The 22,066-nt window shown below is 45.0% G+C and overlaps 1 protein-coding gene and 1 non-coding gene across 6 annotated transcripts in view; one reads left to right on the top strand and one right to left on the bottom strand.

Annotated features, from left to right (window-relative positions):
* Nucleotides 1-22,066, top strand: part of ATG7 (autophagy related 7) — a 281,509-nt gene that overhangs the window by 128,850 nt on the left and 130,593 nt on the right. For all 5 annotated transcript variants that reach the window (XM_038772324.1, XM_038772323.1, XM_038772325.1 and 2 more), the window contains one exon: nucleotides 11,487-11,609. In XM_038772324.1, coding sequence (XP_038628252.1) covers nucleotides 11,487-11,609 — 123 coding nt within the window. The remainder of the gene's footprint in view (nucleotides 1-11,486; nucleotides 11,610-22,066) is intronic.
* LOC119920255 lies at nucleotides 1,720-1,857 on the bottom strand. Its single transcript, XR_005448013.1, has one exon. It is a non-coding gene; the product is annotated as a small nucleolar RNA SNORA7 (small nucleolar RNA).

The raw sequence follows: 22,066 nt of genomic DNA, 5'->3' as shown, positions 1-22,066 counted from the left end.
CCTCCTGGAAAGACTAATAATCACATTGCAACTTCTTATCTAGTTAAGGCTATGCTGTAATGCTTATGCTTTAATAGAGAATAATAATGATAATAATGGCATTTATTAAGCGCTTACTATGTGCAAAGCACTGTTCTAAGCACTGGGGAGGTTACAAGGTGATCAGGTTGTCCCTCGGGGGGCTCACAGTCTTAATCGCCATTTTACAGATGAGGTAACTGAGGCCCAGAGAAGTGAAGTGACTTGCCCAAAGTCACACAGCTGACAATTGGTGGAGCCAGGATTTGAACCCATGACCTCTGACTCCAAAGCCCGGGCTCTTTCCACGGAGCCACACTGCATAATCACTCAATGGTATTTATTGAGCACATACTATGTGCAGCACGTTGTACTAAGCACTTGGAAGATTGCAGTAAAATACAGCACAGTTCTAAGCCCTGGGGAGGTTACAAGGTGATCAGGTTGTCCCACGGGGGGCTCACAATCTTAATCCCCATTTTGCAGATGAGGTAACTGAGGCCCAGAGAAGTTGTGACTTGCCCAAAGTCACACAGCTGACAATTGGCAGAGCCGGGATTTGAACCCATGACCTCCGACTCCAAAGCCTGGACCTTACTATGTGCTAAGCACTGTACTAAGTGCTGGGGTACATACAAGTTAATCAGGTTGCACACAGTTCTCTGCCCACGTGGAGCCACAGTCTTAATCCCCAGTTTACAGATGAGGTAACTGCGACACAGAGCAATTAAGTGACTTGCCCAATTGCTTGCTTTATGACCTTGGGCAAGTCACCTAACTTCTCTGGGCCTCGGTTTCCTCAACTGTAAAATGGGGATTAAATACCTGTTCTCCCTCCTACTTAGACTGTGAGCCCCATGTGGGACAGGGATTGTGTCCGACCTAATCAACCTGTACCTACCTCAGAGCTTAGAACAGTGTTTGACACATAGTAAGTGCTTAACGAATACCATATAAAAGGGAGGTTATCTATTTCTCCGTGATTGACTTCCACCCCCACAACTCCTACCAACTATTCCAAACTGTTAACTCTCTTCTTCCTCCCTTCAAGGCCCTACTGAGAGCTCACCTCCTCCAGGAGGCCTTCCCAGACTGAGCCCCCTCCTTCCTCTCCCCCTCAGCCCCTCTCCATCCTCCCCGTCTTACTTCCTTCCCTTCCCCACAGCACCTGTATATATGTACATATGTTTGTAAGTATTTATTACTCTATTTATTTATTTTACTTGTACATATCTATTTTATTTTGTTAATATGTTTTGTTTTGTTCTCTGTCTCCCCCTTCTAGACTGTGAGCCCACTGTTGGGTAGGGACCGTCTCTATATGTTGCCAACTTGTACTTCCCAAGCGCTTAGTACAGTGCTCTGCACACAGTAAGCACTCAATAAATACGATTGATTGATTGATTGATCTTCTGAAGGCCCAAGCCAATTCCCCAACAACCTCTCTCCCTTGCCCCTGATAAGGTCGCCAACTTCTCTGTTGGTAATCTTGTCTTGTCTTATGCCATCGAGTCGTTTCCAACCCATAGCGACATCACGGACACATCTCTCCCAGAACGCCCTGCTCTCCATCTGCAATCCATAGAGTTTTCTTGGTAAAAATACGAAAGTGGTTTAAGATTGCCGCCTTCCGTGCAGTAAACTCGAGTCTCGCCCTCGACTCTCTCCCATGCCGCTGCTACCCAGCATGGGTGAGTTTTGACTTGTAGCAGATTGCCTTCCACTCACTAGCCACTGCCCAAGCTAGGAATGGAATGGGTAGGCCTCTGTTTGACTTTCCCTCCAGTAGCCAAGACTGGTAGAGTACTGGAAACTCTCCAGGCGCGACACTGAGAGAAGTTTTGATACTCTAGATACAATCAGTAACTACCCATCAACTTCTTACCCTTCTACTACGCTCTGCTTTTCTTTCTCCTCCTACTAAGCTGTTTCTGAAGAGGAGGTCTCTTTGTCTGTTTTTGAAATCCACCCCCTTAATTATTTGATTCATTGCTCCCAGCAGAAACTGATGTACCTGGGAGATTAGAGCAAAGAGATGGGAAAGATGATTAAAAGAATGAGGAATATATATCTAAATACATACTCACAAACAAGGATGTAAGAAGCAGTGTGGCTCAGTGGATAAAGAATGGGCCTGGGAGTCAGAAGGACCTGGGTTCAAATATGACTCTGCCCCATGTCTGCTGTGTGACCTTGGGCAAGTCACTTCCCTTCTCTGGGCCTCAGTTACCTCATCTGTAAAAAATGGGGATTAAGAGTGTGATCCCCATGAGGGACAGGGACTGTGTCCAACCTGTATCTACCCCAGCGGTTAGAACAATGTTTAGCACTTAGTAAGTGCTTAACAAGTACCATAATTATTATTACTGTTATTAAGTTGGGGAATGCTGGTGGACAGGCTTGAGCGAATTGTGAGTCAGATAGTCTTTGTCGGGTAACAGCTGTGTGCAGAGCTTTGTACTAAGTTCCTAAAAGACTACAATAGGATTAAAAGATAAGTTCTTCACCCTCATCATCATTCAACTCTCTCATAGTCTCCTGCCAAATCCTGCCAGTTCTTCCTTCATAGCATCTTCTAGATTGGCTCCTTCTCCACTCAAACTGCTACCACCCCGGGACATGCTGTGGCTTTACCATGTCTAGACTTGCATTAGCCTCCTTGCTGGTCTCTGTCTCCCTGCTTCCAGCCACTCCCCACTCCAGTCTATACTATATGCTGTGAGCTCATTGTGGGCAGGGAATGTGTCTGTTTATTGTTGTACTCTCCCAAGTGCTTAGCACAATGTTCTGCACCCAGTAAGCGCACAATAAATACGATTGAGTGAATGAATGAATGAATGAATGCTGCACTCAGATCACCTTCCTGAAGCATCACTCGGCCCACATCTCTCCTCTCCTCAAAACCCTCCTCTGGCTTCCCGCATCTCTTTGTATCACACAAAAACTCCTCACAGTCGGCTTCAAGACTCTCCACCATCTGACCTCACCATACCTGTCTGCTCTCTTCCTCCACTGTTCCCCAGCTCGCTGTGTTCATTCCTCCCAAGCCGTCCTTCTAGGTGTACATCATTTTCATCACCTTGCTCATGTTGTTCCCCATGCTGGGAATTCTCTCCCTCCCACATCAGACAGCCAACAGCTCTCCCCACATTCAAATCCTGCCTAAAATCCCACCCTCCTCCAACAGTTGATTGCCCACCAGCCTGAGCCTTATCATTCTGTCAGCCAACTCTAGCACTTATGAATTTATAGACACTCTCTTTAACTCTTCTGTGTGTGTGTGTGTGTGTGTATTATTTATATATAGATATACATATATCTATATGTACTTAGATATATATACTCATTTCCTTTGACTACTCGAGTTGTAAATATGTTTATGTTCATCTCCCCCATTTGTGTATAAGCTCCAAGCATGCAAGGAACCAAGTGGGTGTTTGAGAGATGCTACTAGTACCATTCAAGGATCCGCCAATCTAATGGGGAGAGACAGACACTAAAATAAATTTACAGATAGAAGGAACTAATAGAGTCTATCAGATTTATATGAGCGCCATGGCAGGGCAAGGTGTTTTAGCATGCTGAAGAGGGAGAGGGGTTGCCAGTGGGGGTTTTTGAGGAGGGGAAAGACGTACCTATATTGTACTTGTAGAAGATGCCACTAATTTATGTATTGTGAAATTTATGTATTGGTGTGTTTATGGCTGAAAAGACCAATGCAGGATCCACAGCTGTACCAGCACTGCGAGCACACCTTGCTGTGCTGCCATGTTTGTGGTTTACAGTGCTACTCTTTTTGTAGTAGCGCAGTGCACTTTTTGTTTTTGCCCCAGTTTCTTCTCTGCGCCATTCTTTTCTATGTGCCAAGTACTGTACTAAGCACTGGGGTAGATACAAAGTTTTCAGGTTGGACGCTGTCCCTGTCCCACATGGGGCTCATGGTCTTAATCCCCATTTTACAGATGAGGTAACTGAGGCACAGAGAAGTGAAGTGACTTGCCCAAGGTCCCAGAGCAGGCAGGTGGCGGAGCTGGCATTAGAACCCAGGTCTTCCAACTCCCAGGCCTATGCTGTATACACTAGGTCATGCTGCTTTCTATAGGCGCCGCACAAATAACTTGTATTATGCTTGCACGCTGCTGTCTTATCTTTGCCAGCCATGTTTTTGCTGGGCCAATGGGTACACCAAGTAAGTATATAACCTTGCTTTTAGATGTGTGTGAATGTGTTTAAATACACTGTAGAATCAGTTGAGAATCTCCTTTTATACCCAAGTAGATAGTTTCTATTTGGCTTGCAATAGTTTTAATTTATTCTTCAAGAATGTTAAACTGCTATGAAAGCAGCTTATACCTCGTTACTTAGATTAACTTCTCACACAGGCCAGTGAACATAAGGCAATACTAGAAAGCACGTGCATGATGAAATATGCCTCTAGAGTATTAACGGTTTTTCCACATTTCTTTAAGCAGAGTATGCAGTGCTATTAATGTTTCAGCACTTCACTCTGGGTGCAGCTTGATTAGGAATGGGCCCCATACTTCATTCTGTCACAAACCATTAGTTTTTCCTACATCAGATTACACGGAAAAACTTTTTTCTGGCAGTGTTTTTCAAAAACTGCAAGTTCAGACGAGGTCCAAAAGTATCACCTATGGAACAGCCTGTTCTTTTTACATTTTTGTACCTCTTTTAAAAATAGATTCCTTTTCGTCTCCTCCCCTCGCTCAGTATTGGAGAACCTATGCACACAGTAGTTAGAAGTGCTATTTCAATGAGTTAGAGGTGAGCTCAGGATTGCAGATTTTTCTTATCAGTTAACTCTGCTCATCAAGCTGGATTGAAAAGCCCATAGAATTCTCCTGTATATTTGCTGAGCTAGGAAAGAGCTACATAGCTACCTTGTGGCCTAATCTCAAGGAACCTGTTTTGAGGAATTCCCTTACGTTGAGGTCTCCTGTGGCTTTTCAACCATTTATTGTTTATGTTTCTCAAATCGAACACTTAATAATTAACAAGTGAAAAGAGGGCACTAACTGCATTATTTACAACTTCTCCAAAACCCAGGGAGAAAAGTTATAATTACGGAGAAATCTCCATACCCAAGAGAAAGGTGCTTTAGGAGAAATTAGTATGACAGATGCCAGTTTTTTTTTTCCTCACAGTGTGTTTCTTTCACAACCAGCTCTCAATTACTTTTGGTATTGGGGATCAAAGATTGCATGGGAGATGAAATCTCTCTATACTAAAAATCTCCTTTTTACCAAATAATTTAACTCTCTCACCAATGAGCCTTTAATTAAAGGTAATAAATGACAGTATCGGCTTAATAGTTTCCCCTCCTCTCTCTATTTCTATGAAGCTGCTGGTGCTATCAAATGCTTTTGTGAGATCTTAGAATACCTTATCAGGTACTGGCAACTTGGCAAAAACACTTGGCTGCTCCGAGAAGCTCACCGATAGCCTGAGCCTAACTCAGAACACATGGCCAGTGGAGTTCGGTTGAAGATGCCCTATCTGACTGCTAAACCATCTCCCCATCACACCCTTTTGTAAAGAGGGCTGAGGAGGGCTCTAGTTGTGTTCGGTTTCTTCTGTGTTGTCATTTTTGAGGCGGCAACAAGGGACCTGGAAGCCAGTGCTGGAATATATGTCCAAGATACACTTCCAACAAACACATCAGCCTAAGATTATCACTGAATGTCTTTGAGACAGTAATGTGGGAAGAGGTCTGTGCTGATGACACACAGGTGTTTACTAATAGTCGTAAGGATAATAATAATAACTGTGGTATTTGTTCAGCGCTTAATAGGGGCCAAACACTGTACGGAGAGCTGGGGGAGATACAAGTTACGCAGGTCCCACATGGGGCTCACATTCCAAGTAGGCAGGAGCACAGGTATTGAATCCCCATTTTGCAGATGAGGGAACTGAGGCACAGAGAAGTGAAGTGACTTGCCCAAGGTCACGCAGCAGAGAGGTGGCAGAACCGGGTTCAGAACCCAGGTCTTCCGACTCCCAGGCCTGTGCTCTTTCCACTAGACCATGCTATAGAATGGCTAGGGACTGACCTGAAGACAAATAAGGCTGTGGCCCAGTTGGCACCAGAGAGACCATTCACACAGCAAAGGTTCTCATTGGCAGCACACAACTTAATGTTGGCACCCAATTCTGCTACCTGGGAAATTCACTGTCTAACGATGCATGAATCAAGTAGAACACCGATTTTGAAAAGCCAGCGTGACCATTAGGAGATGGGCAGAGAAAGCATGGCTTAGTGGAGAGAGCCCGGGCCTGGAGTCAGGAGGATTTGGGTCATCTTCCCAGCTCCACCACTTTGCTGTGTGACTTTGGGAAAGTCACTTCATTTCTCTGGACCTCAGTTCCCTCATCTGTAAAATGGGAATTAAGACTGCAAGCCCCATGTGGGACACGGACTGTGTCAATCAATCAATCAATCGTATTTATTGAGCGCTTACTGTGTGCAGAGCACTGTACTAAGCGCTTGGGAAGTACAAGTTGGCAACATATAGAAACGGCCCCTACCCAACAGTGGGCTCACAGTCTAGAAGGGGGAGACAGAGAACAAAACCAAACATATTAACGAAATAAAATAAATAGAATAGATATGTACAAGTAAAATAAATAAATAAATAGAGTAATAAATATGTACGATCATATGTACATATATACAGGTGCTGTGGGGAAGGGAAGGAGGCAAGACAGGGAGGATGGAGAGGGGGATGAGCGGGAGAGGAAGGAGGGGGCTCAGTCTGGGAAGGCCTCCTGGAGGAGGTGAGCTCTCAGTAGGGCCTTGAAGGGAGGAAGAGAGCTAGCTTGGCGGATGGGCAGAGGGAGGGCATTCCAGGCCAGGGGGATGATGTGGACCGGGGGTCGACAGCAGGACAGGCGAGAACGAGGCACGGTGAGGAGATTAGCGGCAGAGGAGTGTCCAACCTGATTAAGCTTTTATCTAACATGTCTACCTACTCTACTGTGTTGCAGTCTTCCAAGTGCTTAGTGCAATGCTCTGCACATAGTAAGTGCTCAACAAATACAATAAAAAACAAACAAAAAACTCCAAAAAAGCATAAAGCTTGGTACCAACCGGAAAGTGGTGTCCAATCTCCTAAGTGGCCTTAAGACTCGGGGCCTTCTCAGGAGGCCCGACCCAGCTCTTGAGTAGTTTCACTAGTTCTGCCTCTAAAGCGATCCCAACACCAAGTAGCAGGACCAGGACATGGAATGCAGTCAGCCCTCCAGTCTTTAGGCAGTGCTCATCGCAGCACAGTTTCAGACAGGGTAGGACCTTTGATCGGACAGCTGGGCGATTGCTGTATGGTGAGCAAGCCAGGGAGGTGTGGGGAGAAGAACCAAGCACATTATGGAAACCACAAAATGAAGTCTGAAAGAAAGCAACAAACTGGTAGATTGTTGGGAGACAACAGCAACAGACAGACTGACCTATAACGTCCCAGTCAGGTGAGGGGTTGCTTTCTGTGAGCAGAGGTTTTAGGCAATCAATCATATTTATTGAGAGCTTACTTTGTGCACAGCACTGTACTGAGCACTTGGGAGAGTACCCTGCCCATAATGAGCTTACAGTCTAGAGGGGGAGACAGACATTAATAATAATAATAATAATGATAATAATAATAATGGTATTTGTTAAGTGCTTACTATGTGCCAAGCACTGTTCTAAGCACTGGGGTAATAATAATAATAATGATGGCATTTATTAAGCGCTTACTATGTGCAAAGCACTGTTCTAAGCGCTGGGATACAAGGTAATCAGATTGTCCCTCGTGGGCTCACAGTCTTAATCCCCATTTTACAGATGAGGTAACTGAGGCCCAGAGAAGTTAAGCGATTTGCCCAAAGTCACACAGCTGACAAGTGCCAGAGCCGGGATTAGAACCCCTGTCCTCTGACTCCCAAGCCCATGCCTTTCCCACTAAGCCACGCTACTTCTCTCACTTAATATGAACAAATAGGTAATTTATAATATATAATTTAAAAATATGTACCTAAGTACTATGGGGTTGGGGGTGGGATGAATAGCAAATCTCCAAAGGTCACAGATTGAATTGCATAGATGACACAGAAGGAGAGAGCTGGGGAAAAGAGAGCTTAATCGGGGACAGCATCCTGGAGGAGATGTGACCTTAGTAATGCTTTGGAGGTGGAGAGAGTGGTGGTCTGGCATTCATGGAGTGGGGAGGGAGTTCCAGGAGAAGGGGAAGACACGGAACATTGGTGGCGAGATAGACGAGATGAGGGCACAGTGGGTAAGCTGGCGCCGGAGGATCGAAATGTGCGGCCTGGGCTGTATTAGGAGATCAGTGAGGTGAGGTAGGATAGAACAAGCCGATTGAGTGCTTTAAAGCTAGTGGTAGTGGTAAGGAGTTTCTGTTCTACTCGGAGATGGATGGGCAGCAATTGGCAGCTCTTGAGGAGTGGGGAGACATGAACGTGAACTGGACAATTTTGTTGATAAGCAATTTGTGCAGCAAATCTAACACTGCGAGGTATACTTGAAGACACTAGTGATGAGATTCAGTGTATGCACCTGTCTACATGTTTTGTCACCTGTCTACTTGTTTTGTTTTGTAGTCTTTCTCCCCCTTCTATCAATCAATCAATCAATCGTATTTATTGAGCGCTTACTGTGTGCAGAGCACTGTACTAAGCGCTTGGGAAGTATAAGTTGGCAACATATATAGACAGTCCCTACCCAACAGTGGGCTCACAGTCTAGAAGGGGGAGACAGAGAACAAAATCAAATGTATTAACAAAATAAAATAAATAGAATAGATATGTACAAGTAAAATAAATAAATCAAGAGTAATAAATACGTACAACCATATATACATATATACAGGTGCTGTGGGGAAGGGAAGGAGGTAAGATGGTGGGGATGGAGAGAGAGATGAGGGGGAGAGGAAGGAAGGGGCTCAGTCTGGGAAGGCCTCCTGGAGGAGGTGAGCTCTCAGTAGGGCCTTGAAGGGAGGAAGAGAGCTAGCTTGGCGGATGGGCAGAGGGAGGGCATTCCAAGCCAGGGGGATGACGTGGGCCGGGGATCGACGGCGGGACAGGCAAGAACGAGGCACGGTGAGGAGATTAGCGGCAGAGGAGCGGAGGGTGCAGGCTGGGCTGTAGAAGGAGAAAAGGGAGGTGAGGTAGGAGGGGGCAAGGTGATGGAGAGCCTTGAAGCTGAGGGTGAGGAGTTTCTGCCTGATGCGCAGATTGATTGGTAGCCACTGGAGATTTTTGAGGAGGGGAGTAACATGCCCAGAGTGTTTCTGGACAAAGACAATCCAGGCAGCAGCATGAAGTATGGATTGAAGTGGGGAGAGACACGAGGATGGGAGATCAGAGAGGAGGCTGATGCAGTAGTCCAGACGGGATAGGATGAGAGCTTAAATGAGCAGGGTAGCGGTTTGGATGGAGAGGAAAGGGCAGATCTTGGCAATGTTGCTGAGCTGAGACTGGCAGGTTTTGGTGACGACTTGGATGTGAGGGGTGAATGAGAGAGCGGAGTCGAGGATGACACCAAGTTTGCGGGCTTGTGAGACGGGAAGGATGGTAGTGCCGTCAACAGTGATGGGAAAGTCAGGGAGAGGGCAGGGTTTGGGAGGGAAGACAAGGAGTTCAGTCTTGGACATGTTGAGTTTTAGGTGGTGGGCAGACATCCAGATGGAGATGTCCTGAAGGCAGGAGGAGATGCCAGCCTGGAGGGAGGGGGAGAGAGCAGGGGCAGAGATGTAGATCTGAGTGTCATCAGCGTAGAGATGATAGTTGAAGCCGTGGGAGCAAATGAGGTCACGAAGGGAGTGAGTGTAGATCGAGAACAGAAGGGAACCAAGAACTGAACCTTGGGGAACTCCCACCATAAGAGGATGGGAGGGGGAGGAGGAGCCTGCAAAAGAGACTGAGAATGAATGATTGGAGAAATATGAGGAGAACCAGGAGAGGACGGAGTCTGTGAAGCCAAGGTTGGATAGCGTGTTGAGGAGAAGGGGGTGGTCCACAGTGTCGAAGGGAGATGAGAGGTCGAGGAGGATTAGGATAGAGTTTGAGCCATTGGATTTGGCAAGCAGGAGGTCATTGGTGACCTTTGAGAGGGCAGTTTCCGTGGAATGTAGGGGACAGAAGCCAGACTGGAGGGGGTCGAGGAGAGAGTTGGTGTTGAGGAATTCGAGGTAGCGCGTGTAGATGACTCGTTCAAGGAGTTTGGAAAGGAATGGTAGGAGGGAGATGGGGCGATAACTAGAAGGTGAGGTGGGGTCAAGAGAGGGTTTTTTTAGGATGGGAGAGACATGGGCATGTTTGAAGGCAGAGGGGAAGGAACCAGTGGAGAGTGAGTGGTTGAAGGTGGAAGTTAAGGAGGGGAGAAGGGACGGAGCGAGAGATTTCATGAGATGAGAGGGAATGGGGTTCTAGACTGTGAGCCCATTGTTGGGTAGGGACCATCTCTACATGTTGCAGACTTGTACTTCCCAAGCGCTTAGTACAGTGCTCTGCACACAGTAAGCGCTCAATAAATACAATTAAGTGGATGAATGTACAGGTAGGTGTGTGGGGAGAGGTGGGGTTGGAGTAGGAGATTTTCAGAGTTAAGGATTGAGAAAATTGGACAGCTGGTGGGGGGAGTCATTAGGAATGTCCATATAGATGATGATGTACCCGAGGGTCAGTGTCAGGGAGAAGAGGCCAAGGAAAGTGAGAAAGGTGTCAAACATAAGGGAAGACAGAAATAATAAAAACAGAAGAAGACAAGGACTGTGATCAATACAATGAACTGCAAAGCACGGAGGCAGAGTTGGTAAAAAATGCAGCGGCGGACACAAAGGGCAATCCTTACATGAACAACCTGTTGAAGGGATTGTGTCACATGCATCGGTCTTATCACCCATTAATAAAAATCCCACCATTATTTCTGTCACCTTCAATCCCATGTATAGGTCAGCTATATATGTTAAATGTGTCAAAGAATTCTCTTAATCTTTTCCTTCCCCCACAAAAGAGGATAAAGCTGATTGAATAATAATTATTATTATCATTATTATTATGATATCAAGGTATTATTATGTGTCGAGTACTGTCCTAAGCGCTGGTGTAGATACAAATTAAGCAGATTGGACACAGTCCCTGTCCTCCACGTGGGGCTCACAGTTTAAGTAGGAGGGAGAACAGGTATTAAATCTCCATTTTACAGTTGAAACTGAGGCTTAGAGAAGTTAAGTGACTTGCCCAAGGTCACAGAGCAGACAAGTGATGAAGTCCTCTGACTCCCAGGCCCGAGTTCTTTCCACTAGGCTACCCTGCTTCCCAACTAATTGATAGTAATTGGTGACATTCGAATTTTATCTTGTTTTCAACCCCCCAGCAACTTGGTTAGCTGTTAAGAACTAAAATGTTACCATGGTTAATGAATCTACAACATAATTTTTATATATATTTTACAGATTCTTGATCAGTATGAACGAGAGGGATTTCATTTCCTGGCAAAGGTGTTTAATTCCTCACATTCCTTCTTAGAAGACCTGACTGGTCTCACTTTGTTACATCAAGAGACTCAAGCCGCAGAGGTAAGCAGAAACAACTTTCGTTGTTTTAGGGACTACCGTATGAGAGTAAGATGTTTGAAGTGCATAGGTTTTGTTAACGTTCAGCATTTCGGAAATATGGGGTTTTGCAGGACGTGAAATACCGTTGATCTGTTTTGACAGCAATAGTCGTCTCCCTTTAAAGGAGAGCAAAGTGTGGACACCCCCAGATTCACATTCTCTCTAGCTATCATTATCACACCCATGGCCGTGGTTGATGAGCCAAATCAGTATTCAATCAGTTAACCTTCTGCTGATGAAAGAGGGGCAGCTTCACTCAAGACAGTGTATTTATGAAGTTCCAACTGTGTGCAGAGCGCTGTGCTTGAGAGAGTACAATAGATGAATAGACATCCCTGCCTTCAAGGTTTTCCAGTCTAGCATAGGAAACAGATGCTAAACTAAATTATAAATAGGCAGAACAGGGGATAAAAGATATGTTCTCATGTGCTCAGATGGTGCAAAAGTGTTGAAACGGCAGTTGGGTTGGAAACTAGGGAGTTGAAAAATTAATTGGGGGTGGTCTCTTGGAGGAGGTGGGATTTCAAGAAGGGCTTGGAAGAAAGGGAGAGTAGTAGTCTGCTGGATACGATGTGGGGCCAGGGAAGAGTTTCAGGCACGGGGAAGGGTGTGAGCAAGTGGTCAATGGTCAGAAAGACGAGAACAAGGCACAGTGCGTTGAGTAGGTTGGCTTGAGAGGCACGAAGCGAGCAACCTGGGAGAAGAGAGAGGGTAACGAGGAGGGAGAGAGCAGATTGAGTGCCTTAAAGCCAATTGTCAAGAGTTTCTGCTTGATATGGAGATGAATGGATAACTTTTGAAGGTTTGAGATGTGTGCAGAATGACATTTCAGAAAAAATTATCTGGGCAGCAGGATGAAATATGGACTGGAGGGGGAGAATAGTGAGGAGGCTGCTGTAGGAGTCAAGACAAGATGTTACTTATTACTCTTCTGTATTTGGATTACTTCTTTAGAATTAAGACTATCTATCTAGAATTTTTCAAATTTTTCCCATACTTAGAGGCAAGAAGCCAGGCGAGATGGTCTCTCAAGGTCACTTCCATCTGTAATATTCTATGATTTCAGGTCACTGGGGACTATACTTAAATAACTAACATTGCGCCACACATTTCTTTGAAGGCCTGAAAGAGCCACAACATTTTCACCAAGTAAAGTATTTTCTCCACTGTTGGGCCAGTACCCCATTGTAAAAGTATACAATTAAGAATAAATTTATCTGTTCTCTTGTTCACAAGAAAAATTTCTATAGCGAAGCACTGTAATTTTTCTTGAGAACATATGGCGCGGGGAGCCCTGCTTTTATTAGCCAAGGTCTAAAGATGATAGGCTGTATTTATTTGGCCTTCATGAAGGCTAATTGCTATAGGAAAAATGAGGACGGGGTTGGAGAAATCATCACAAATCAAGTTACTAAAGGTTGGTCTCCAAAGAGTCCACTCTCTGATGTTCAAGCAGTTGACAAACCCAATTGTCATCGAAACTGATTTCTATCCTTAGCAGCCTTAATGACTTTTTTTTTAAAGATGGTTGATTGTAAGCAGGTTGGTTTTGATTTTTGGAAACATCGACAATTGAAATTTTGAGGCTTATCTGCCCTTGGCTGTTTAATTTTAGATAATTTGTCATTCTCTCAAAAATAAGGGCTTGGTGCCCTGGGAGTGGACACTGGTGGGTATATGCTGACTGCATTTAGAAACCCATTCTCAGTCAAGTCTGCAGAATGGAAGATTTCTTTATACAGAAGGTTAGCAGCCAATCACTGTTTCTGTGTTTTGTTATCTTGGCAATCAAGCTGTTAGAACTAAAAATGGGGTACTCTCGGGATTTGGATTTGCCTTACAACTAAAATCCTGGACTGCTTACCCGCTGTTTAGTAGGCCAGATAGGAGCATTTAACAAGATTGCCTCTTGATAATGGACCACACACCCTGGTCATTTTTCCTTCTAATCATTTCTTCCTTTAGGAATGGAAATATCATTTAGATCTTTCCAAGCATTAGCTACAGAAACTGATGATTCCACTTCTGTAACTTACGTAAATGGCTTGGCTAATTCTCAACTGGAAATAGTTCAAGTGTTTCACTTAACAAGTTTTCTGGAGAAGGACGGCTTAGCTCTCGTTCAGTCCCACGCTTTAGCCTTGAAAGTAAGTGAAGCTCTTACTAAAGACCCAAAACACCTCAAAGCACCCTGGTAATATATAGAGGAATAGTCAGTCAATCATATTTACTAAGCGCTTACTGTTTGCAGAACACTGTACTGTACTTGCTCCCTTTCCTCTACCCCCCTCTCCCCACCCCACAGCACTGTGTATATATGTACATATCTGTAATTCTATTTATTTATATTGATGCCGGTTTAATTGTTTTGATGTTTGTTTCCCCTCTTCTAGACTGTAAGCCCGGGATGGGCAGGGATTGTCTCTACTGCTGAATTGGAATAATAATAATAATTATGGTATTTGTTAATCGCTTTCTATGTGCCAAGCAGTGTTCTAAGCCCTGGGGTAGATACAGGGTAATCAAATTGTCCCACGTGGGGCTGACACTTGTAATCCCCATTTTACAGATGAGGTAACAGGTACAGAGAAGTTAAGTGACTTGCCCAAGGTCACACAGCAGACAAGTGGCAGGGGAGGGATTAGAGCCCATGTCCTCTGACTCCCAAGCTCGTGCTCTTTCCACAATTCCATGCAAGCGCTTAGTACAGTGCTCTGCACACAGTAAGCGCTCAATAAATATGATCGAATGAATGAATGAACTAAGCGCTTGGGAGAGTACAATATAACAGTGTAACAGACACAGTCCCTACCCACAACAGAAAATACCTTGAGTATGATCATTTATTTGTCCCCCATGTGTAACCTATTGAGAGCCCTATAGAGCACTAACTGTGCTCCCTCTCTAAGCAGTAAGCTCCTTGTGGGCAGGGCTTGTGTCTACCAACTCTATTGTGTTGTACTCTCCCAAGCATTTAGTAAAGTGCTCTGCATACAGGAAGTGCTGAATAAATGTCATTGCTTGATATCAATTTATTTGATTGATGGCCTGGTAGGGGTGATTGTGAATGTTTGGGAGAAATAATTTCTTCACATTGAGACTGAATGCTGTGAGCTTGTCATCAATCAGTCAGTGGCATTTGTGGGGCTGAAGAGGGGCTGAATATCAAGGGCTTAAAGATCTGAGCGGGTAGGTGACACAGAAGGAAGAGTTAGTAGGAGAAATGAGGGCTTAGTCGGGGAAGGCTTCTTGGAGGAGATGTAATTTTAAGAGGGCTCTGTAGGTGAGGAGAGTGGTGATCCGTCGGCTGTGAAGGGGGAGGGGGTTCCAGGCCGGAGGGAAGGTGGTGAGACAGATAAGATCGAAGTATAGTGAGTAAGTTGGTGTTGGAGGGTCCAAGTGTGCAGACTGGGTGTGAGAATTTTTTCAAGACTACTTCCATTTGATCTTATTTGGAATTTGCTGATCAATTGTAATGGGTAAGAAACCAGGGAATTCAGTAGGATACCCTAAAGATGGAAACTATGTTCGCTTTAAGTAGTAACAAAAGCATTGATAGGACCTTCCAGCTGAAGGCCTTGTTGCCGTGCCAAAATTTTCTTATCCTTTTGATAAAGCATGAAGGCAGTGTTTTTGCTGCAGCGATGATGTACAGGCCATAAAGAAGAGAATTTAAGTTTCATTGTCCAGACGATTTCATGGTATTGACCGGTTAGTTTGTTTTATCAATGGATAATCTCCCGTTTTAATTTCCTCCTCTTCAAACTGTCTTGGGCTAAACATTTTCATGAGCCAAATTTGAAAACCATTCATGCGTGTAGTTTTATGTGTCTAGATCTTTGTACAGTTTATAGTGTAAATTACACATTGGAGATCACTGAAGAGTTCATTTATCACCACAGAAAATCAAGGCAGTGCTCCAGAGAGTCAATCATATGAATAAAATAAAACTCGTTGAGGTGGTGCTGTTGAATGCTTTGCCCGCCTTGGTGAACACCTGTGGCCTCTTTCCAAAAGTTTGTTGCCTTCGGGTAGTAATGAGGAGGTTGCTGCTGCTGTTGAAAATTGATTTTGGAGAGCAAAAATGCTCTCAGCCCTCTGGTGGGAAAAGAGGGACACCTGAGCCTAGTCTGTAGAACATTTCATTTCCAAGCTCGTTTCTCTGAAAGAAACAAGGGCAAAAACCTTTATTGTGTGCTTAATTGTGTTAATATTGTTTGTTGAGAGAACAACCGATTTGTTGAATTGTTCCTTACATTTGTCTTGGGCCCTTGAGTCTTGAGAGTTTGATTCAGTGAGCTAAGGGGAAAAACACACAGTCAATACAACCATGCAGAGATTTGGATGCAAAATCATGTTCTTAGTGTTTACCTTTGAAAAGGGATAGTGTAGGTCAAGGTTGTAGAAATGAAGAATCACGCCATTGAAGAGAAGTGAGAAATCCCCCAAGTTAAAAGTTAAAGGAACTGAGATGTTTAACCTGTAGAAGAGAAGGCTGAAAAGGGTGATAGAAGTGATTAAGTGAGAAGCAGCGTGGCTTAGTGACAAAAGCCCGGGCTTGGGAGTCAGAGGTCGTGGGTTCTAATCTTGCCTCCGCCACTTGTCAGCTGTGTGAGTTTGGGCAAGTCACTTTACTTCTCTGCTTCTGTTACCTCATCTGTAAAATGAGTATTAAGACTGTGGGCCCCTTATGGTACAACCTGAGAATGTTGTATCTACCCCAGTGCTGAGAACAGTGCTTGGCACATAGTAAGAGCTTAGCAAATACTATTATTATTATTATTATTATTATTATTAGCAGTGAAATCCCAGTATAATGCAAAACTTGCCACCCAGATATCTCTTTTTCCATCTGCCCTGTCCTGCTAACGCATAAGTGGGAGCCAGAAGAGCCACCGTGGAGATATAGATAAACTCAAAGAGATACATATTGTGACATTTAAACTAAATCAAAGAGCCAGACTGGGTTGGGTAGAGAGAGAGGGTGTTTCCAGGTAACCAAACACCTCCTGGATTCCTTGGCTCTTCTTGTTGGAATGGAATTTACCTGAATATGAAGAGATAATGTTTGGAGCAGAACGGGCACTCTCTCTGCAACTCAGGTCGGTAAGAAGGAAGGGGAGAGAAAAGAAAATCTTTAGAGATGGCGAGGCAGAGAGACACGGCTACAAGTTTGATTGAAGGAGATTGGGTTTTGTGCAGTTCTGCTGGGTGGCAAGAGGCTGAACTAGCCAAACAAGGTAGCCAAGTGAAAAGAGCCCAGGCCTGGGAGTCAGAGGACCTAGGTTCTAATCCTGGCTCTGAAACTAGTCTGCTGTGTGACCTTGGGCAAGTCACTTCATTTCTTGGTGCCTCAGTTCCCTCATCTACAAAATGGGGATTCAAAACCCACACTCCCTCCTACTTAGACTGTGAGTCCTATGTGGAACCAGATTATCTTGTACCTTCCCCAGTGCTTAGTGCAGTGCTTGGCATACTAAGCACTTAACAAATACCCCAGTTATGATTATTTGTAGAGGGGCCTGCCAGCCCATGGAATTCTGAGGCCAACTTCTCCTTGGGAGTAGTTTTGAATCTGTAGAATGCTTTTATTTTTCCAAGGTGCTACCACACCAATGATCTTATTTTGTTCTCATAACATTGCTGTAAGGTAGGGAGAGGCAGGTATTACTATCTCCATTTTGTAAATGGAGAAGCTAAGGCCCAGAGAGGTTTTGTGCTTGCTCAGAGTCACGCAGCAGGTCAGTAGCAGAATTGGGACTAGAACCCTTGTTTTCTGACTCCTCTTTCCTCTGAACCTCACTGCCTCCAGAAGGGTTGAGAATTCACCATTTAGGATGTTTTCCCGCTCGAAAGCCACTGGAGTACAGCCCCAGGAAGTCTCTTACATCTTATCCATTATGGGAGATTCAGTGAAATTCCCAGATCTCTATAATGAAAGCAGAACTGGTTGGGAAAGCTAAGCTTTTCGAAATGGCCACTTTGCAAAACCTGAGCAAAACCAGGTGATGAATCGTGGCTTCTGAGACTCTTCTTGTCCACATTAATGCATGATTTAGATGGAGTCCCAGGACTACCAGTCTAGGGTTGAGTTAATCATGCAGGAAGTCCCTGACCATTTAGGGCCCCAATATGTGGGTTGGGGGTTCTCCCTTGTCTGCCTTCACACACCTCTGCCAGCACTAAGAACATCCTCCCTCAGTTCATCTCTTTAGAGCCAGAGGGAGTGCCCTGAGAGTTACTGGATCTCTGAAGTTGCCTAATCTGTGGAGCAGTTTACTCATTTGAAGCATCTGACCCATATTTAATGTTTAGAGGCTTTTTGGTCCAGAATCCCTACCTATCTCCTCACAGTTGTTGCATCTTTCTTTGAGGAGGATAATTATTTGAGATTCAAAACTGATCGTTGGTGGCTTCAGTGCTCATGAGTCCCCCCGCCCCCATCGTAGAAATGAGAAAAAATGGATCCAGATGGGTAGTCGATCTATACAGAATACAGTCGGCTAAGAGAAGTTTCCTCATCCCTTGTGGCTTGCCTAAATTTGCTGATTGCAGTACACCTTGAAAAGCATCTTTTTTGAGCAGTGGCCATCGTTATTACCAAGTGCAGGGTTGAATGGCAGAGTTTCGTAATGTATATCTGATTGGTGGAGCACAATGTGCTCACCTTAACCTGGATCATCCACAGGCCAATTTGAAACCTGACACTGGAAGCCCATTGGAGGACACCTGGGAAATCAATCAATCAATGGTATTTATTGAGTGCTTACTGTGTGCCGAGCACTGTACTAAGCACTTAGGAGAGTACAGTGTAACAGGGGCTTGCTCCCTCGAGGATGGGGCTGGAAGGGGGGTTCAGCTGTGCGTCGGACCCCTCTCCCATTCTCAGCCCAGAGCTAGAGCTGCATAGTTGAAGGGAGGGACACCATGGAGTTCTCACTGACCACGTGCGGCCCACGGACCTGGAATGGCACCACACATCTATATTTTCATTGACCTCATTCACTCATAGTCTAGCTGAAATTCTTTTCTCAGGAATGTGTGGATTTTTGCCCTGCAAGGGTTTTTTTTAAAAAAAAAAAGTAAAAAAGAAAGAAAAGTATGTAACATCAGCTGTAGACCAAGATGCACAGCCATCTGAACTACATCACCCAGATGAGCAGGGTTTTTAACCGTCTGGTTTCTAAGCAATATTTCAGAATTTGACTCATTCACTATGAGCTTTGGGATTCTAGAAAATAAAATGCCTGTATCTGTAATAGCATAAAAAACATATGAAAAGCATTATAGTCATGTGATATGACTTCATTGGCATTGCAATTTACTGTTCAGCAAAGTAAATAACACAATTAACAAGTGTTTCTGCTGGGCCTTTTGAAATTCCACTGAGTTTTTGGCCTCCACTCTCCGCAGCTGGTTTTCATTTGGATCCTGTGGAACTTTTTTTTGTTTTTTACCAACAGGCAGATATTTATGTACAGCTTCATCAAGAGCCTCTGATGACAAATATGGCTTTGGAGGCCAATGGAAGCTGTGGGAAGCTCCCACATCAGCACTTAAAGGCCGTTTCCACTAGAGACGGATCACTTTGGGAATGGCCCAAGCCTGCTTATGAAGTCCATTTCTTTTTCCTCGGACCAGTTCCCAAAGCCATCTGCCAGCTGCGTCCAACCCGGACTTGCCTGGCATGAGAGCAGCCCTGGAACATGAGTCTGGGCTTAATGAGCAGCCCCCGAACTCCGAGCCATGGCCATTTCAGTTCATCAAGTGGAAAAGGAAGGGAGAGCTAGCAGGCGGGAGGTCCCTTGATTAATTCTTAGGTCAAGGACTCATTCTCCATCTTCTAAATGATGCTTCAGAGTGTCTTGCCCATTCCACTCTAGAGCTTACAGCGCCATTCAGAACATCTTCCGGGAAAAGGGGCTGCTGTTGTTTAGCCTGAGAGATTGTTCGGCTCTATTTTGGTCGGGTGCTGGGGGTGGGGGGGGGAGCCCATCTGCTGCGAAGGTGACAAGAACTTGTACGAGGGGCCCCAGTGTTCGACATCCAGCTGAGGAGAAATCAAAGGCCTAGACAGCAGTCTGGTCAGACGGGCCGCCCTGTCTGCTGGGCAAATGGCCCTCATCTTCATCACCAGTATTTGTTGAGCACCTCTGCTATGTTCAGAGCAGAGTACTAGGCTCTTGGCAGAGTCCACACGTACACCCTGTTCCAAGCTATCACAATGTGGAAAGTCCAGAGTAGTGTTATGTGCTAATTGCTGATGTGGCCCAGAATCCCTAAGCCCCATCCAATGTTACATTCAATACCGCAGGGGAGAAGGTTCCCTCTCCTCTCCTTCCTGCACGTGCCCAGGCTTCTGCCTTTCCACTTCCTGATCACAAACTTGAAACCCAACTAACTTCTCCACTTCAGCCAGGATCTCAGGAGGAAAGCAGCACAGATGGGGCTGGGTGGACAATCTAAGCCTGCCATATGCAATCTCTTGCTGCCATCCTCCTGAGACTGTGGCTGAAGCGGCAAAGCTGGGCTTCGACTTTGTGTTGGGGAAGCTGTGATAGCCCTGAGCAGCTGCTCCTCCCTCGTGGCTCCCCCGACTCCTCACTGTCCTTCCCCAAGTGCCAACTTGAAACCCAACCCTGATTCCACACCACCTTGGGCTGAAGCTCATTGTGGGCAGGGAACGTGTTTACCAGCTCTGTTATATTGTACTCTCCCAAGCACTTAATACAATGCCTGCACAAGTAAGCGCTCAAATGAGCGCTTCCCATTTCTTTTCCCATTTCCCCTTCCAATTTCTTAACTGCTGCCAAGCGTCTTGGGAAGGGACCTTGCTGTCCCTTCCTCTGACAGCTCTCTGGCTTACCTCCGCAACTGGAAATGTCTCTTCTCGGTTGAAGTGATGCCTGGCCTCTATGACAAAGAAAGCAGATAGGCACACGGCTTAAGCCAGAGTCACACAAGTTTCCAAAAAAAAAGGACTGGTTGGGCCCTAGGCATACATTGGAAGAGGGGCCATTTTTAGAGTGTACGGGGGTCATATGAGTTCTTAAGAATAGTAAAGCAGCATGGCCTAGTTAGTGGCAAGAGCATGGACTTGGGAGTCAGAAGACGTGTGTTCTAATCCTGGCTCCGCCACTTGTCTGCTGTGTGACCTTGGGCAAGTCACTTTACTTCTCTGTGCCTCAGTTACCTCATCTGTAAAATGGGGATTAAGGCTGTGAGTCCCACGTGGGACAACCTGATTATCTTATATCTACCCCAGTGCTTAGAACAGTGCTTGGCACATAGTAAGCACTTAACAAATATGATAATAATAATAATTATTATTATTCATATTAAGGATGGGGGGGGGGCAGTAAGGAGTGATCCACAAAGTCATTTTCAACTACCCCTAGGGCTCAGTTGTCATTTATATTATTCATATTAAGGATGAGGGGAGGGGGGGAGTAAGGAGTGATCCACAATGTCATTTTTAACTACCCCTAGGGCTCAATTGTCATTTATCAGGGCTGGTTCTGGAACTGAACCTAACCGATTGCATGTAAGTCTGTAGGAGAACGTACTCCAAGATATGACCATTCACAACTCGTCCACATTTTCAAGGGACGTATTGCCGATCTGTCTTGGGGTAAGCCTCTAATGGTGAAAACACACAGGCATTTCTAGTATATGTACAGTGGGAATGAAAGGGAAAACATAAATAAAATAAAAGTATAAAGTGTATACCGAAGTGGAAAAATAAACCAATAATAATACTAGTGGTATTTGTTAAGCGCTTACTGTGTTTCAGGCACTGTACTAAGCACCAGGGTGGATAAAAGTAAATTGGGTTGGACACAGTTCCTGTCCCTCATGGGGCTCACAGTCGTCATCCCAGTTTTACAGATGAGATAACCGCGCCACAAAGAAATGAAGTGACTTGTCCAAGCAGTCAAGAGTGGCTGAGCCAGGATTAGAACGCAAGTCCTTCAGACTCCTAGGTCCACGCTCTATCCACTAGGCCTTGCTGCTTCTCAATATACACATGAGTGTTAAGAATGGCTAACGGAATGACTGGATCAGGGAGGTGGGGGATTAGCCCTCAGTGTGTTTTACCTGATATCCCCAAAGTGGGCAATGGACAATAAAGACAGTAAATCTCAAAGCAAAAGCTAAGCCAAAAAGGAATGTGCGTGTTCAGGTGTGTTCTTCATTGTGATGAATGACCCGTGTAAGTGATGTGTGTTGCATGTCACCTTATGGATGGGTTCTAAAGGCAGGGACCCACGTAGTGTAGGGCTAAGCACAGTGCTTTGACACATTAGTGAGAGGGCAGGGACAGAACCTGGGAAGCTGGAAGGTTGAATCAAGAGAAGAAAAACTGATGTGTTAGTGCCAGTTGGCAAGTAGAAGACAACAGGTGCTGTGTCTCGCAT

Source organism: Tachyglossus aculeatus, chromosome X1 (assembly GCF_015852505.1).
Source record: "Tachyglossus aculeatus isolate mTacAcu1 chromosome X1, mTacAcu1.pri, whole genome shotgun sequence".
In the NCBI taxonomy this organism is placed as follows: Eukaryota; Metazoa; Chordata; class Mammalia; order Monotremata; family Tachyglossidae; genus Tachyglossus; species Tachyglossus aculeatus.
The sequence above is the reverse complement of the archived record's forward strand: the minus strand, read 5'-3'. Positions and strand labels throughout refer to the sequence as shown.